Source organism: Hyla sarda, chromosome 4 (genome assembly GCF_029499605.1).
Source record: "Hyla sarda isolate aHylSar1 chromosome 4, aHylSar1.hap1, whole genome shotgun sequence".
Lineage (NCBI taxonomy): Eukaryota > Metazoa > Chordata > Amphibia > Anura > Hylidae > Hyla > Hyla sarda.
This window is the reverse complement of record NC_079192.1, coordinates 413,019,438-413,036,747: the sequence shown is the minus strand read 5'-3', so window position 1 is coordinate 413,036,747 and position 17,310 is coordinate 413,019,438. Positions and strand designations below refer to the sequence as shown.

The 17,310-nt window shown below is 45.0% G+C and overlaps 1 protein-coding gene across 1 annotated transcript in view; it reads left to right on the top strand.

The window, feature by feature from the left end:
- The window catches only part of PTN (pleiotrophin), a 48,713-nt gene extending 34,378 nt beyond the window's left edge, over positions 1–14,335 (top strand). The window contains exon 5 of the mRNA XM_056517755.1: positions 13,111–14,335. Coding sequence (XP_056373730.1) covers positions 13,111–13,166 — 56 coding nt within the window. The 3' untranslated portion in view covers positions 13,167–14,335. The remainder of the gene's footprint in view (positions 1–13,110) is intronic.
- Positions 14,336–17,310: the final 2,975 nt, after the last annotated feature.

The window sequence follows — 17,310 nt, the reverse complement described above, 5'->3', positions numbered from 1 at the left end:
ATTGGTCATGTTCTTCCCCCTAGGACCCCAAACTCTGCACATACCATGGGATTCTTATGTCTCTAGGCCATCGTGATGTGGCATGCATTAAGTGTTACAGGTCCTGCAGGTCCTGTATGCTGCTGCTTGGCTGTCAGGGCATCATGGAATTATTCTTTGATTTTCAGTCTGGTAGACTGGTCATGTTCCACCCTCTAGTGTCCCAAACTCTGTACGTAGCATGGCATTCACTAATCTTAAGCCTCTAGGCCATCGTAATGTGGCATGCATTAAGTGTTACAAGTCCTGCAGGTCCTGGATCCTGCTGTTTGGCTGTCAGAGAATTGTTCTTCCATCTTCAGTCTGGTAGACTGGTCCTGTTCCTATCCCTAGTGTCTTAAAATCTGTTTATAGTATAGTATTCATTACTCTCATGTCTCCAGCACATTTTAATGTAGCATGTCTTAAAGGGTTACTCCGCTGAAAACCTCTTACCCCCTATCCAAAGGATAGGGGATAAGATGTTAGATTGTGTGGGTCCCGCCGTTGTGGCGGCGTCCGGAACTCGGAAGCTTGTAGCTTCTGCGTTTGTGACGTCACGCCACGCCCCCTCCATTCATGTCTATGGGAGGGGTCATGATGGCTAGTACATAGCCGTCTTCGCCTCCTCCCATGGATGTTAATGGAGGGGGTGAGGCAGCTGCCATCACCAGTCATCGGGCACAGAGCGGAGTTCGCTCCGTCCATCGAATGACAGGGGTCGTGACCCCTGCGATCTAACATCTTATCCCCTATCCTTTGCATAGGGGATAAGATGTTTTCAGTGAAGTACCCCTTTAAGTGTTACAGGTCCTGCAGGTCCTGAATTCTGCTGCTTTGCTGATTGAATTGTTCTTTAATCTTCAGTCAGATCATGTTCCTCCTCCTATGGCCCCAAACTCTGTACGTAACATCTTGTCACTCATGTTGGAAGAGCTTTGTTTGGATCTTGTTTAGCCTACTAACAGATTCCTCTCAGGTGATGCAGGCACTCTTTGAACCAGGATCCCTCATAGGCTGTCCCTCTGTGTCTTCTCTGCTTGCTCTGCAGGAACTGAAAAATCCAAAATGGCTATGAGCACATGTCCACAAACTCCTCCTTTCCCAGCTTTAGTCACTGCTCAATTAATTTGCTTGTGCAGTTATAGCAAAATTGCAGAATTTTTTATGAAAAAAAATGAAGTGGATTTTAATGTTGATGTCTTTTTTTTTGTTTTGTTTTTTTGTTTGGTGTCTTTTTTCCCCCTGAGTTTTTATCATGACAAGTCATGTGATCATGTGACTCAAGGATTTCTATGAAATAAATGGGGGAGTGGTGGTGGTGGTGGTGGTGGGGGGGGGAAGCAGAAGAGACACCAATGCTAAAACCACATGGCATTTTTTATGACATTTATTTGCTCTCAAAGATTCCTCTTTTCCCAGCTTTAGTCACTGCTCAGTTTGTTTGCTTGTGCAGTCTACCATCTACTGGACACTTCATGTAATTGCAGGATTATACACAACAGTAATCCCAGGGGGGGGGGGGGGGGTTACATGAGCATTACATGACCAAGATAGACTTGATACCATTTGACCAGGGTACAGTAATTACTTACTTTAGATACTTTAGATCAGTGGTCTCCAGACTGTGGACCACCAGCTTTTGCAAAACTACAACTCCCAGCATGCTCGGACAGCCAACGGCTGTCCGAGCATGCTGGGAGTTGTACTTTTGCACTGGAGGTCCACAGTTTGGAGACCACTGTTTTAGATAGAGCTTGCAAAGTGGAATTTGCAGCCCGTGCCTTTAAGAAATTTAGGAAATTGAGTCGAGAGAGAAGAAGAGCTTATCTGAGGCTTAGAGCTGTATTAGCAAATCACAATGTTTAATGCAGAAGCTCCGGATAATTGCTCCATCCTCACAGCCGCTCGCTGACACCCGCCTGTCATTGTGTCAAATAGAGAAACCTGCTAAAGCCGCGTTCAGTCTTCTTTGGTGAAAATGGAAGATGGTGTCTGTGCATTGTCTCAGCTCATCTTCCAAAAATCAGGATATAATGTTGGGGGTGGGGGGTGCACTGGCAGAGGAGACCCCATGACTTGTGCACCAGTGTTGGTCAGCGAAATGATGTAGCGAGTGATGATGAGGGTAGTAGTCCCTGATGTAGGTTACACTATTTACTAAACCCCAGGGCCGTAGCCCGGGGTAAAAAACACCCCTATTAACTAACCCCTCTAAAAAGTAACTTTTATTATTCCTATTAAAATGTAAATAATCGCAGAAAAGAAACTTTAAAAGTCAGTGCTACCAGGGATTGTAACTATATAAATGGAGCCCAGGAGCCTCCAAAATAAAGGGTTCTGCAGAAACCCAATATCCCTATAAGCACCACAGTTAAAAACACTATATTGCCGCCTCTACATGTTTCGCCGTCTCCACGGCGTTCTCAATAGGCAAACAGTGGCAACAACAAAGGTGAAACATATAGAGGCGGCAATATAGTGTTTTTAAAGTTACTTTTTAGAGGGGTTAGTTAATAGGGTGTTTTTTTTTTACCCCGGGCTACGGCCCTGGGGTTTAGTAAATAGTGTACTTTTGGCCTCTAGCACCCCGTGAGGGGGTCATTTTGGTTATTAACCCTGATGTAGGTGTCACCAGTGGGCTAAGCCAAAAGTTCCTCGGTGAACCACAACCTTATTGCTGTTCCCCCACACAAAGCCCATAAATTAGATCCCCAAAGCCAGGGTTCCGTGAAACAACCTGAAACCTTATTTAAAGGGGTACTCCGCTGGAAAATATGTAATCATGGAAGTCCTCCTCGGGAGGGGGGGGGGGGGGTTTGAGGGGCAATCCAGGGAAGTCCTCCTCCCTGACTTGGTAGACAGGCTGTCACTGGTCCGCCCAGAGGTCAATAATTCATCTGGAGCAAAGCATCAGGGTCCTTGTTCAGCTTGGTCCTTGCTTTGAAAAATGTCCCTCTCTGTCTGTGTTTCCAATAAAAACCACAAAAACTTAAAAATTGCCCTGACATTTTGCACTCTTAAGATGCTGTTTTTTGGGCGTTTTTTTTTTCTTTTCTATTATTATTTAAATAGGGGGTTATAGCCTTGTCATTTTTTTTAACCTTTGGTTTCCCCTACGCTTTTATAATGTCATGTGATTCTTCCATCATCATGTGACTTAAAGGAGTACTATCCTGCGGAAAAATATATCTCCTATCCAAAGGTCTGATCACAGGGGGGTCCGACCTATGGGACCCCGACTCTCCCTGGAAGTGGTGAATGTCACGCCCCCCTCCAGGAATCTCTATAGGAGATCTGAAGATAGGTGAACACTGTATGTCTGGCTCTCCCAAAGAGAAACATGGAGGGGGCATGCTGGCTTCTGCTTTGTGTGGGGGTCGACACGCCCCGTTCCCGGGGAGAACCATGGTCCCGTGCAGGAGATCGTAGGGGGTCCCTGGTATCAGACACCTATCCCCTGTCTTTTGGATTGAGGATAAATTCAATAGTACTCCTTTAAGGATTTCTATTGGAGAAATGGGGTAAAAAAGAGAGCCTAAAAAAATGCTAAACCCACATGTGTTTTTTATGGTGTTTTATTGTTACTATAGACTTCTATGGATGAGAAATGCCAAGATTTTGTCCCAAAAAAAAAAAAAAAAAAGAAGCCATAGTCTCTACATGTTGCGATTTTGGAAAAAACTGCTAATGAACCCAGGAAAACGCCAAAGATTTCTTACAAAAAATGCACAAAAATTAGTAAAATTGCCTAAAACATAATAAAAAGTATACAAAGAAGTGCTATACTATATATTTGCAGTAGACTAAATTTCTGCGCAGACTTTATTTCTGCGCCTGTTTCTTGGCCTCCATAGCTTTCTCATCTGCTCGGGTAGGAAGCAAATAGTGAATGGTGGAGGAGATAAGACTCTTTATAGAGACCGTCCTGTCTCAGTACAGATAGGATCAGCTACGACCACAGGGGCCCAGGGGAGCCGAGCAGACAGCATTTTCATAATGTGCATTTCCTAGGCCTGTGTCTACAGGGGCCTCCATTATCCCCTCCGCCCCCGACCAGATGGCTTCTACATAGGGGGAGGAAGGAGAAGGGACGATAAACCTCGTCTGTGACTTTATTGTACGTTTAAGTTCATTGTCAAAATCTCACACCCCAAAAATGTTCCACCCAATAACCAGCAACTGATAGTAATAATACCTGCGTATAGTATATGTCTGAATCTTCTACAGGTAAAAAGGAAGTCTAGAAATGTATCTGCTGTGTATACCCCGCCTATGCATATAGGCCACGCCCATGATTACAACTAAAGTGTAACCCCCATAAATAGTGCCAGCTGACTGCCCGCAGTAATGATAGAGCTATCAAAGTGCCCACATATACAGTACAAGCAACGTGCCCCAAATATACAGTACTAGGAAAGTGCCCTACATATACAGTACCAGCAAAGTGCCCCTCATGTATACTATCAGTAAAGTGCCCCACATATACAGTACCAGCAAAGTGCCCCACATATACAGTACCAGCAAAGTGCCCAAAATATACAGTACTAGGAAAGTGCCCTACATATACAGTACCAGCAAAGTGCCCCTCATGTATACTATCAGTAAAGTGCCCCACATATACAGTACCAGCAAAGTGCCCCACATATACAGTACCAGCAAAGTGCCCCTAATATACAGTACTAGGAAAGTGCCCTACATATACAGTACCAGCAAAGTGCCCCTCATGTATACTATCAGTAAAGTGCCCCACATATACAGTACAAGCAAAGTGCCCCACATATACAGTACCAGCAAAGTGCCCCAAATATACAGTACTAGGAAAGTGCCCTACATATACAGTACCAGCAAAGTGCCCCTCATGTATACTATCAGTAAAGTGCCCCACATATACAGTACCAGCAAAGTGCCCCACATATACAGTACCAGCAAAGTGCCCCACATATACAGTACAAGCAAAGTGCCCCACATATATACTACCACTAAAGTGCCCCACATATACAGTACCAGCAAAGTGCCCCAAATATACAGTACTAGGAAAGTGCCCTACATATACAGTACCAGCAAAGTGCCCCTCATGTATACTACCAGCAAAGTGCCCCACATATACAGTACCAGCAAAGTGCCCCACATATACAGTACCAGCAAAGTGCCCCACATATATACTACCACTAAAGTGCCCCACATATACAGTACCAGAAAAGTGCCCCACATATATACTACCAGGAAAGTGCCCCACATATACAGTACCAGGAAAGTGCCCCACATATACAGTACCAGGAAAGTGCCCCACATATACAGTACCAGAAAGTGCCCCACATATACAGTACCAGAAAATTGCCCCACATATGCAGTACCAGCAAAGTGCCCCTCATATATACTACCAGGAAAGTGCCCCACATACACAGTACCAGAAAAGTGCCCCACATACACAGTACTAGAAAAGTGCCCCTCATACACAGAACCAGCAAAGTGCCCTCATGTACAGTACCAGAAAAGTGCTCACCATATACAGGACGAGTAAAGTGCCCCACATATACAGTACCAGCAAAGTGCCCCACATACACAGTACCAACAGAGTGCCCCACATACCCATTACCAGCAAAGTGCCCCACATCTGCAGCATTGTAAAGTGTCCCACATATACAGTACCAGCAAAGTGCCCCACATATACAGTACCAGCAAAGTGCCCCACATATACAGTACCAGCAAAGTGCCCCACATATATACTACCACTAAAGTGCCCCACATATACAGTACCAGAAAAGTGCCCCACATATATACTACCAGGAAAGTGCCCCACATATACAGTACCAGGAAAGTGCCCCACATATACAGTACCAGGAAAGTGCCCCACATATACAGTACCAGAAAGTGCCCCACATATACAGTACCAGAAAATTGCCCCACATATGCAGTACCAGCAAAGTGCCCCTCATATATACTACCAGGAAAGTGCCCCACATACACAGTACCAGAAAAGTGCCCCACATACACAGTACTAGAAAAGTGCCCCTCATACACAGAACCAGCAAAGTGCCCTCATGTACAGTACCAGAAAAGTGCTCACCATATACAGGACGAGTAAAGTGCCCCACATATACAGTACCAGCAAAGTGCCCCACATACACAGTACCAACAGAGTGCCCCACATACCCATTACCAGCAAAGTGCCCCACATCTGCAGCATTGTAAAGTGTCCCACATATACAGTACCAGCAAAGTGCCCCACATATACAGTACCAGCAAAGTGCCCCACATATACAGTACCAGCAAAGTGCCCCACATATACAGTACCAGCAAAGTGCAGCGCATATACAGTACCAGCAAAGTTCCCCACATAAACAGTGCCAACAGACTGTCCTCATAAACTATAGGGCATGCATAACACCCCACATACCACATACCGGCAAATTGACTTACTAAACAGCACAAGCAGACTTCCCACCACATGTACCAACCTTCTAAAAACAGTGCCATTTCACAAACCACACCAGCACTGCCTTTACACAGTGCCTCCATATAAACAGTGCTAACAAAATAACCAGCGTCTATAGATTGCCCCAACATTTCTGGTGCCAGCAGAGTATCCCACAACAGGGTGATCCACATATACAGTACAAACAGATTGCCAAAGGGGCGGCATCATGGTGTTTTCCCTTACACCACCATAGGGCTCAATGATAACATTCTCTCTGCATTCAGCTGCCACTAGAGGGAGCTCACCACATACAGATGCATATTGACATGCAGGAGCCTTGCTTCACTATACACTAGTGTCTGTGCTAATTTACTAACATGATTCTCATATTTGTTGCCCAAGTAATTTCCTATTAACTTGTCCAATGGGTTAAAGGTCACAGTCTGTACTTTCAATGCTGCGCTGTGTGTACAGTCACCTCCTTACAGCTAATGTACGACCTGAACCATTTCTATAATTAAATTCGGTCGTTGGCCTCCACCCAGCCCTGGAAAATAAAGTTATTTTGTCCTATAGAGATGTAGTTTTGGCCCCTATCTTATCCCGGAGCCCACCTGTTCTACCGCACCATTGACCCAGAACCATTCTGGTTTCTTGTTTCCACATGAATTTAAAGACTGTAAAGAATTCACGGACCCCACGGGGGTCACCTTTGATGTGTGCGGGGAATGAGATGCATTATTCGTACCCTGGTACGACAAGGGAGGTGGGGGGGGGGGGATACGTTTTGTGTAGATGCCCTGTAATATGTCCAGGAATAAGACAATGGCGTATTGTGGAGAGAAGAAGATGGAGAAGTCGCTGAATCGAGGTTGGCAGCCGCCCGGCTGCAAATGTAATAAAAAAAAATCTTCGCTGCTCAGCTATGCACCCAATAATGAGAAGAGATTATTTTAGGCGCGGATCTGGAGGCTGCCGCTACACCGGAATCGCAACGTTTCATGAAATTTAAGTGGTTTTTGTAATTGAAAGCCTGACAATCAAATGTAAGGAGGAAGGGGAGCGAGATGGGAATGAAAAATATAAAGCAATAGATCTACCGCCTCCATTAAGAGCCTAAAAGCAATTCTCCCTAGTGCCACCTCTTGGATAGAGCTATTCTTTAGATATGTAAAACAGCTCTCCTCCAGAAGGAAGAAAGTTGGCTCTTTAGTGCCACCTGTTGGAGGTAGCTATCCTCCAGAAGGGAGAAGGTTGACTCACTAGGGCAGTGTTTCTCAAGTACGGTCCTCAAGTACCCCCAACAGGTCACGGTTTCGGGATTTCCTAAGTCTTTCACAGGTGATATAATTATGGTCAGTGAATCAGGCAACACCACCTATATCAGCTGTGAAAGACTAAGGAAATCCAAAAACATGACCTGTTGGGGGTACTTGACGTCCACGTTTGAGAAACACTGCACTAGGGCCGCCTTTGGGAGGTAACTATCCTGTAGGTATGTAAACAGCACTGATCCAAAAGGAAGAAAGTTCGCTCTCTAGTGCCACCTTTTGGAAGTAACTATCCTGTAGGTATGTAAAAATAGCTCTCCTCCAGAAGGAAGAAAGTTTGACTTACTAGGGCCACCTATTGGAAATAGATTTCCTTTCGGTATGTAAAACAGCTCTCCTTCAGAAGGGAGAAAGTTGACTCACTAGGGCCACCTTTTGGCGGTAACTATCCTGTAGGTATGTAAACAGCTCTACTCCAAAAGGAAGAAAGTTTGCTCTCTAGTGCCACCTTTTGTAAGTAATTATCCTGTAGTTTTGTAAAAATAGCTCTCCTCCAGAAGGGAGAAAGTTGACTCACTAGGGCCACCTTTTGGCGGTAACTATCCTGTAGGTATTTAAACAGCTCTCCTCCTAAAGGAAGAAAGATCACTCTCTAGTGCCACCTTTTGTAAGTAACTATCCCGTAACTATGTACAATAGCTCTCCTTCAGAAGGAAGGAAGTTGGCTCTCTAGTGCCACCTTTTGTAAGTAACTATCCTGTAGGTATATAATCAGCTCTTCTCCAAAAGAAAGAAATTTGACTCTCTAGGGACTCCTTTTGGAAGTAACTATCCTATAGTTATGTAAAAATAGCTCTCCTCCAGAAGGAAGGAAATTTGACTCACTAAGGCCACCTATTGAAGATAGCTGTCCAGTAGGTATATAAAACAGCTCTCTACCAGAAGGAAGAATGTTGGCTCTCTAGTACCACCTATTATGGATAGCTATCCTTCAGAAGGAAGGGAGTTGGCTCTGTAGTGCCACCATTTGGAGGTAGCTATCTTCTTGAAGTAAGAAAGTTGTCTCTCTAGTGCCCCCTATTAGAGACAGCTTTCCTTTAGGTAAGTAAAACAGCTCTCCTCCAGAAGAAAGGAAGTTGTCTCTCTAGTGGCAATTATTGGAGGCAGCTATTCTGTAGGTTTGTAAAATGCTCTCCTCCAGAAGGAAGAAATTGGACTCTCTAGTGGCAACTATTTGAGGTAGCTATCCTATTAGTCAGTGATCCTAATACTGGGGCTCTCTCTTGGCAAAAAAAAGCTGAAGCTTAGTCAGATTGGATGATGACCGTCTGTGGTCTGGACTTTGACTGGACCATTTTAGGACATTATTTGAAGTTAACCATTCGATTGTAGCTCTGGCTGTATGTTTAGTACCATTGTCCTGCTGAAAGATGAACCTCCGTCCCAGTCTCAAGTCTTTTGCAGGCTGCATCAGATTCTTTTCAATGTATTTGGCTCCATCCATCTATCCATCAATTTCGACCAATTCTCTACCTGGTGACGAGAACCCCCCCCCCCCCACCATGATGCTTCAATCCCCATGTGTCACTGTGAGGTTGCGTTGGCTTTCCACCACACATATTGTTTTGCACTGTGGTCAAAAAGTTTAATTTTGGTCTCATCTGACCAGACCACCATCTCTCACATGTTTGCTGTGTCTCCCACGTGGCATGTGGCATCCTCCAAATGGGATGTCTTGTAGTCACTTTCAACCATGGCTTTCTTCTTGCCACTCTTCCATTAAAGGAGTCGGGTGCAGCGCCGGAGGCTCAATACATTAGAGCCCCGCCCCGCTCGTGATGTCACGGCCACACCCCCTCAATACAAGTCTATGGGAGGGGGGTATGACAGATGTCACGCCCCCTCCCATAGACTTGCATTGAGGGGGCGTGGCTGTGACATCACGATCGGGGCGGGGCTCTGATGTCACGAGCCTCCGCCCCGCATCGCCAGTCATCCGTCACAGAGCGAAGTTCACTCTGTGCACTGGATGTCTGGGGTGCCACAGCCGAGCTCCCCAGCTGCAGGACCCCCGCGAGCCGACATCTTACCCTCTAACCTTTGCATAGGAGACTCCTTTAAGGCCAGGTTTGTGGAGTACACGACTAATAGTTGCTCTGCAGACATATTTCCCCATCTCAGTTGTTGGCATTGCAGCTCCTCCAGAGTTACCATGGGCCTCTTGGTTACTTCTCTGAATTATTTTCTCCTTGTCCGGCTTATCAGTTTCGGTGGACGGCCTTGTCTTGGAGGTTTGAGGTTGTGCCCTACTCTTTTTATTTTCAAATTTAGATGTACAAAGCTTGGGATGTTTCTATAAAACCTAACCCTGCTTTGTACTTTACTCCACAACTGTGTCTCTGACCTGTTCGGTGAGCTCCTTGGTCTTCATGCTGCTGTTTGTTCAGTAATGCTCTCTAACAAACACTCAGGCCTTCACAGAACAGGTGTTTTTGTACTGGGATTAAATGGCTGACAGGTGGAGCCTATTTACTAATGATGTCCCTTGTGAAGGCAATTGGTCGCATTGTAAAGGGGTGAATATATTTGCATTCTTTTTAAATCTATGTAGTATTCCCCCTCCCCCCACTTCCAAACGATGGACTATTTTTTCTGCAGGTCAATTACCTGTACACAACAGCACAATTAAATAAATTTGAATCTGTGGCTCTACCATGACAAAATCTATATAAGAATACGTTTGCAAGGCACTGTATAGAGTAATAAAAAAAAAATAAAACCATTGAAACCAGAAAGGTGGATAAATAAAACCAGTGAAGGAAGGAAGTGTGGGGCAGAGCACAGCCTCCTGAGCCGTGACCCGTTTCCTCCAGCGGTCGCCTGCTGCTTTCTTCCTGGCGTAGCATGGCAATGATGAGTGACACAACGTCCTGAATTCAGAGCGGATCGGTCCCGTTGAAAGCCTTGGGTTCTCCTTGCGGTCTGACTCCCCGCTCTCTCTCTCTGGACACTCGTACACTTCACGCGGTCACAGTCGATGAGTTGCTGAAAACAGGCAGAATTAATGGCGTCCCCTTCATTGCCCATCTGTCATCTAACACTATGGGGGCCGCACAGCTAGTCCAGGATATACATATTTATTATGTTCTCCTCACACTGGTGAAGAACATGACCGGCGCTCTGCCCGCCTGCATTATAATGATCCTACTGGGCTGTATAATGCATGCGCTTACCTGCCTCAGGGGCTCCCAGCTGGAAACTTCTGGAATTTTCCGTCTCTAAAATAAATAAAATTCTTTGTGTGTGCAAAATAAAGATCTCCTACAATGCCATGTTATCATTTTAAAGGGGCACTCCACCCCTATAGATCTTATCCCCTATCCAAAGGGACCCACGTGATATTCCTGCTGTACCCGGTGTTTGTTTAGAGCGTCGGGTGCAGCGCTGGAGGCTCGTGACGTCACGGGGCGTGGCCATGACTTCACGAGCCTCCTCCCCGTAATCACCAGTCATCCGGCATGGAGCGAAGTTGGCTCCGTGCACCGGATGTCTGGGGTGCCGCAGCCGAGATCGCTGCAAGCCACGCCCCTCAATGCATGTCTATGGGAGAGGGCGTGGTGTCGACATGATGCCACAACCCCAACGCTTGCACCCAGCGTTCTAAACAAACGCTGAGTTCTGCACAGAGATTGCGGGGGTCCCAGCACCGGGACCCCCACAATCAGACATCTTATCACCTATCCTTTGGGTAGGGGATAAGATGTCTAGGGATGGAGTACCCCTTTAAGCTTTCTGGCCTATGAATATATTTCCAGAATTGCCGTAGTTGAGTAGGAATTTGTCATAACACGTTGTCCCATGTTCCATTGGATACCATATTAGAGGGGACTATCACCATACAAGGCACAATGACCTTACCCATGGAGTCAGCTCCATAGTAAAATGGCTTCCATATCCACTAAATATTTCTAAACTGCAGAAAATCTGCAACATGTGACCATACCTTTTATATACTTGCAGTATCTCATATTTAATCCATGGGATCCCCTTTATCCCAATAAAGTCTCAAAATAAGGAATTAAAGAGGTTGTCTGGCAACAGAAACAACCTGTGTATTGTGTCAAAATGAATGTTATTATCCGAAGTCTTTCATTTTAGCTATGGTCTCTTCCTGTAAGCTGTGACGTCACTTCACAGTCTAAGCAGAGCTTACAGTTGTCGTACTGTACATCTTCTCCAAGTTCTTGAAGATAAAGATTTGTTTTTTGGGGGTCTTTTGTAGGGTTGCTGGGGAAATCCATTGGGGTCAGTAGAATAAGGCCGGTTGGTGGTAAAAATCAATCATTCAATCTCTGGTCCTACATCAACAGGGATGCTGATAGCAGTCCTTTACCATTGGTGCTCTTATTAACCCTATAATACCATAGACCACCAGGAATGCTGAACTCAATCTCTTACTGTCCTAGACCACCATGGATGCTGACATTAACCCATTACTGCCCTAGACCACCAGGGATGCCACAATAAATCATTTACTGTCATAGACCACCATGGATTCTGACATTAACCCTTTATTATCGTAGACCACAGGGATGCTCATATTAAACCCTTTACTGCCCTAGGCCACCAGGGATGCTGATATTAACTCCTTTACAACATTTGACCACCAGGGATACTGACATTAACGTTTTATTGCCCTAGACCGCCAGGGGTGCTGACATTAACCTTTCTTTATCGTAGACCACAGGGATAATCATATTATCCCATTACTGCCCTAGGTCACCGGAGTTGGATAGGGCTGTAGATCACAGAGATGCTCATATTAACCCTTTACTGCCCTTGGCCACTAGAGATGCTGACATTAACTCTGTTACAACACTAGACCACGAGGGATGCTGATGTTAAATCTTGATTATTGTAGACCACAGGGATGGTCTACAATAATATTGATCCTTTACTTTCCTAGGCCACCAGGGATGCTGCCATAACCCCTTTACAACACTAGGCCACCAGAGATGCTGACATTAACCCCTTTACAACACTAGACCACCAGGATGCAGAAATTAAATCCTTTAGTGTAGAACTGCTGTGCGTTCCTGGTAATAATGAAATGAATGCTTTCACTACCCTAGACCATACAGATATTAGGTAAGAAATGGTATCAAAGAAAAGCCAAGTTCTAAACTTACACTCCATTGATATGGTATTATTTGATAATTTAAGTGGCAAACCTAAGGCTTTATGGACATATTAGAACTCTTCCATCCAATCTGTAGCTACTTCATAGACATTTGATGCCTCCTTGAAGCCTTTTTACTTTGCACCAATTGTGCTACATTTCCCCTGTTGCCCTTAAAATGGTTTATAATAACTTCAAGATTTTTTTTTTCTGTCTCACAGAGTCCAAAAAGAAGAAAAAGGAAGAGAAGAAGAAGCAAGATAAGATGGTGGACTGATCGACGACAGCCAATATGGAAGCCCATCAAGAAGATGACATCCGGGGGCACCGGTGCCAGACGCAAGATGGCATAACAAATTATCTACCTTTCTACCTGTAGTAGCGGAAGGGAAGGGGGGCGTGCACTCTGTACTCTGTAGCGTTGTTTTTGGTGGAGGGGGGCAGGATTTCTTTTTAAACCGTAACACTGTGTTAGGTGACTTGGAAGAACAAAGTATTTACCTTTCATTAGACGTGTACATAGAGGGAGAAAGGAGCCGTAGCATTTTGTAGTACTATCTCTCGGGCTTAGGGGGGGCGTAAGTGAGACTTGGGGTGTTTATATCTTGTCTATATTGTAATCTTCATATGTACTGTAGACCAGACAGGTCACCTGTTATTCTCCAGCAGTCTTCTTCCTTCAGTCACATTCCAATAGATGTCAAGGTTAAAGTCATGTGACCACCATGCAAGAATTAAGTGAGACAGTCGAAACTCCGAGGGTGCCTGTCAGATTGGGTCACACCTAATGGATTCCTATTAGTGCACCTATCTGGGGTCCAGAATACTTGTCCATAGGCATGTAACATCTATGATATTCTTTCATTACATTTTTTTTCCTAAAAAATTACAAAAAGTTGTTCCAGCACTGAATTGCTAGATCATACAATTCGGTTTACCTGTGGCTACCATTAGGGGGAGCTACCTGCGTACAGAAATCTACAAGCTTCCATTTGTAGCAATGAGTTAGAAAAAAACAGACCCCTGTTATACTATAATATAAAATGAATCAGCATATATATATATATATATATATATACATATATACGTGTATATATATATACCAATATACGAGTGTTTTAAAGGTGAGCCCATTTGCTGTAGGGCACTACGATTCTTGTACATAACCCAGTACGTGCTAAAGGACAATGAATGTTCACCTATAATTGGCCCCAATAGTCAGAATTCCTACAGTTCATATTTGATTCACGTTATATGGGGGATGAAAGTGAGACAGAAGTGACGACATTGATGAACTGCTATATTGTAACAATGACAAAGGGTCCTAATGGTCAATGTATAATCCAATGGTTTAGCACAATGACTGAATTTAATCGACTAATCACTATGTATGTGTGTTTTATTACAAGTGGGAATATTTGCAAGGAAATAAACAATTTAAAGCTATTTATGAGAATTTGTTTCCTGTTCGTAACGCCAAAACGAAAAGAAATAAAAAATAAAAAGTATAACCTCTATTGGATCTATACTTATACACATGCCTATGTTAAATTTGGGAGACTTGGGATTTGGGAGACTCATGACAGGTCCCAGACAAGACTCCCTAGACTAATCCTAGGCCCACTTTATTAATACAGATGCAGTAAATCCCCTAAAATAAACAAAGCCCCCCCCAGACCAGACCCTGCTTAATAAATACAGACCACCTAAACACAGGCTCCATATCAGACCCAATAAACAAAGTTCCCGCACCCTATTACCCCTAAATATAGGCCCAAACCACATAAATAAATATAAAGCACCAGACCAGACCCCCTTAATGAATACAGAGAAATATAAGATCCAGTCAGAGGCTCAGCTTGTAGCTCCTAGGCCCTGATGTTAAATATTCAACAGGGCCCTCTATGCCAATTATAATACTAGTCTCTTATGGGTCAAATGTGCTTTGGGGCCCCCTTAGGCACCAGGGCCCCGGTGCGACTGCTACCTCTATAGCTACACCCCTTGATCCAGTTAATAAATACAAATTCCACAGTTCTAATTCTTTAAAGGGGTACTCCGCTGCCCCAGCGTTCAGAACGTTTTGTTCCGAACACTTGGAGCAGGCGGCGAGGTCATGATGTCACAGCCACACCCCTCAATGCAAGTCTGTGGGAAGGGGAGTGGCGTGGACATGATGTCACGACCCTGTCGCCTGCTTCTAAATTCTAAATAAACACTGGGGGCTGCACAGAGATTGCGGGGGTCCCAGCACCGGGACCCCCACGATCAGACATCTTCTAACCTATCCTTTGGATAGGGGATAAGATGTCTAGGGGTGGAGTACCCCTTTAAATCTAGATATTGTAATTACAAACCCCAGAGAAGATGCACTAAATTATGACAGATCCCAGACAAGACTCTCCAGACTGATCGCAGCCTCCTAAATCCCTTCAGATGTAGTACCCAAAAAACAAACCCCAGACCAGACCCCCTAAACACAGACTCCAGCTCAGACTCAATAAACAAATAAAGATCCCAGACTGGATTACCCCTAAACAAATCCAGACATAAAAAATAAAAACAGACACCAGACCTCTTAAATGAATATCGACCTATGATCAGATTCAGTAAAGAAATATAGATACCAGACCTAACACCTTAAAGTGATACTCCGCCCCTTGACATCTTATCCCCTATTATCCAAAGGATAGGGGATAAGATGTCTGTTCGCAGGGGTCTCGCTGCTGGGACCCCCCGCCATCTTTGCTCCATGCTGGATGACTAGCGTTGCGGCACCGGAGGCTCATGACATGTCGGCCACGCCCCCTCCCATACAATTGCATTGAGGGGGCGTGGTGTGGCACCGCAGCCAGGTGCTCCAGGGAGATCGCAGGGATCCGATGACCCCCATGATCAGACATCTTATCCCCTATACTTTGAATAGGGTAATAAGATGTCTAAGGGCGAAGCACCCCTTTAAATCTACATTTTATAAATACAGATCCCAGACCAGATGCCCTAAACATAGACTCCAGATCAGACCCACTTTACAAAGTTCCCCACATGATCACCCCTAAACTAATCCAGACATCAAAAATAAATATAAGCAAACCCCCAGACCAAACCCCCTAAACACAGACTCCAGATTAGACCCATTAGACAAAAATCGATCCTAGACCTGATTACCCCTAAACAAGTTCAGACCTTATAAATACAGTACAGATCCCAAATCAGATCCTCTAAAAATGTACAGACCACAGAGCAGGCTCCCTAAATTATCCAGATCTCCTGAATAAATACAGGTGTCATACTGGACTCACTAAGTAAATTCAGACCCCCAGACCAGACCCTCTTATTAAATGCAGCCCCCACATTGTAATCCATGTATTCTCGCCTCCTCTTCACAGCAGTTTTCTGCAGGAATCGGGAGAGGTATGTGTTTAGTCAGGATAGGAGAGTTTTGTCTGATCTTCTGGGATATTCCTAAACCTGGAATTCCTTATTCAGGTAATTTACACTATTTTCCAATAGGGGGAGCCCATAATACATTGTCCAATTAATTTACAGCGTTCTCATTTAAATTAAATGTATGATACTTGTGATTCCCCAGTTGCCTAAATAACTACCACTCCTATGGGGCACTGAGTACAGGAAAGGCATAGAGAAGAAGCAATCTGCAAAGCTTTTATTACAGCAGAATCAGGAGTGCTCGCTCAAGTGTCATGGTCCTACAAAGAGAATGGTAACAGAATATGGCAGTGCCGCAAACATTTTATAGAATGTCCCCATTGTGGTGCAATATATATATTGCCCAAGTAACATTGACCAACCTATTATCTAGGCCATTGTCACGGCTGTGGTGAGGTGGATCCACTGACCTGTGAGGATGATGACGTGGGCCGTACCAGGGAGCGGAGTCTAAGGTGGCCGGTGATTTTAACCAGAGCCCACCGCAAAGCGGAATGGACTTGCTGCGGCAGGCGGCACCCAGGTCGCTACCCCTGATACGACTCGTCCGCACAGGCAGCCAAGGTATAACGTGGCACAGGAAGGATGAGGCACAGACGAAGTCAGGACAGGCAGGAGGTCTGGGCCGGCGGCAATGATGCAAGGTCAGGTCATGTAGCAAGAGGCCAGAAGGCAGGTGGCACAGGAGCAAGGTCAGTGTACGTAGAAAGGGGTCAGATACACGGCAAGGCAAGACACAAGTAAACGCTTTATCTTAAGCAATAAAGGCACAAAGATCCGGCAAGGATTAACCCCTTAAGGACTCATGACGTACCGGTACGTCATGAGTCCGCTCCCGATCTATAACGTCATAGCGGGTCGGGCCCGGCCTCTAACCACGGCCGGTACCCGTGGCTAATAGCACGTGGCATTGATTGCGCTGCCGCGCGCTATTAACCCTTTAGACCCGGCGTTCAAAGTCTAAAGTGAAA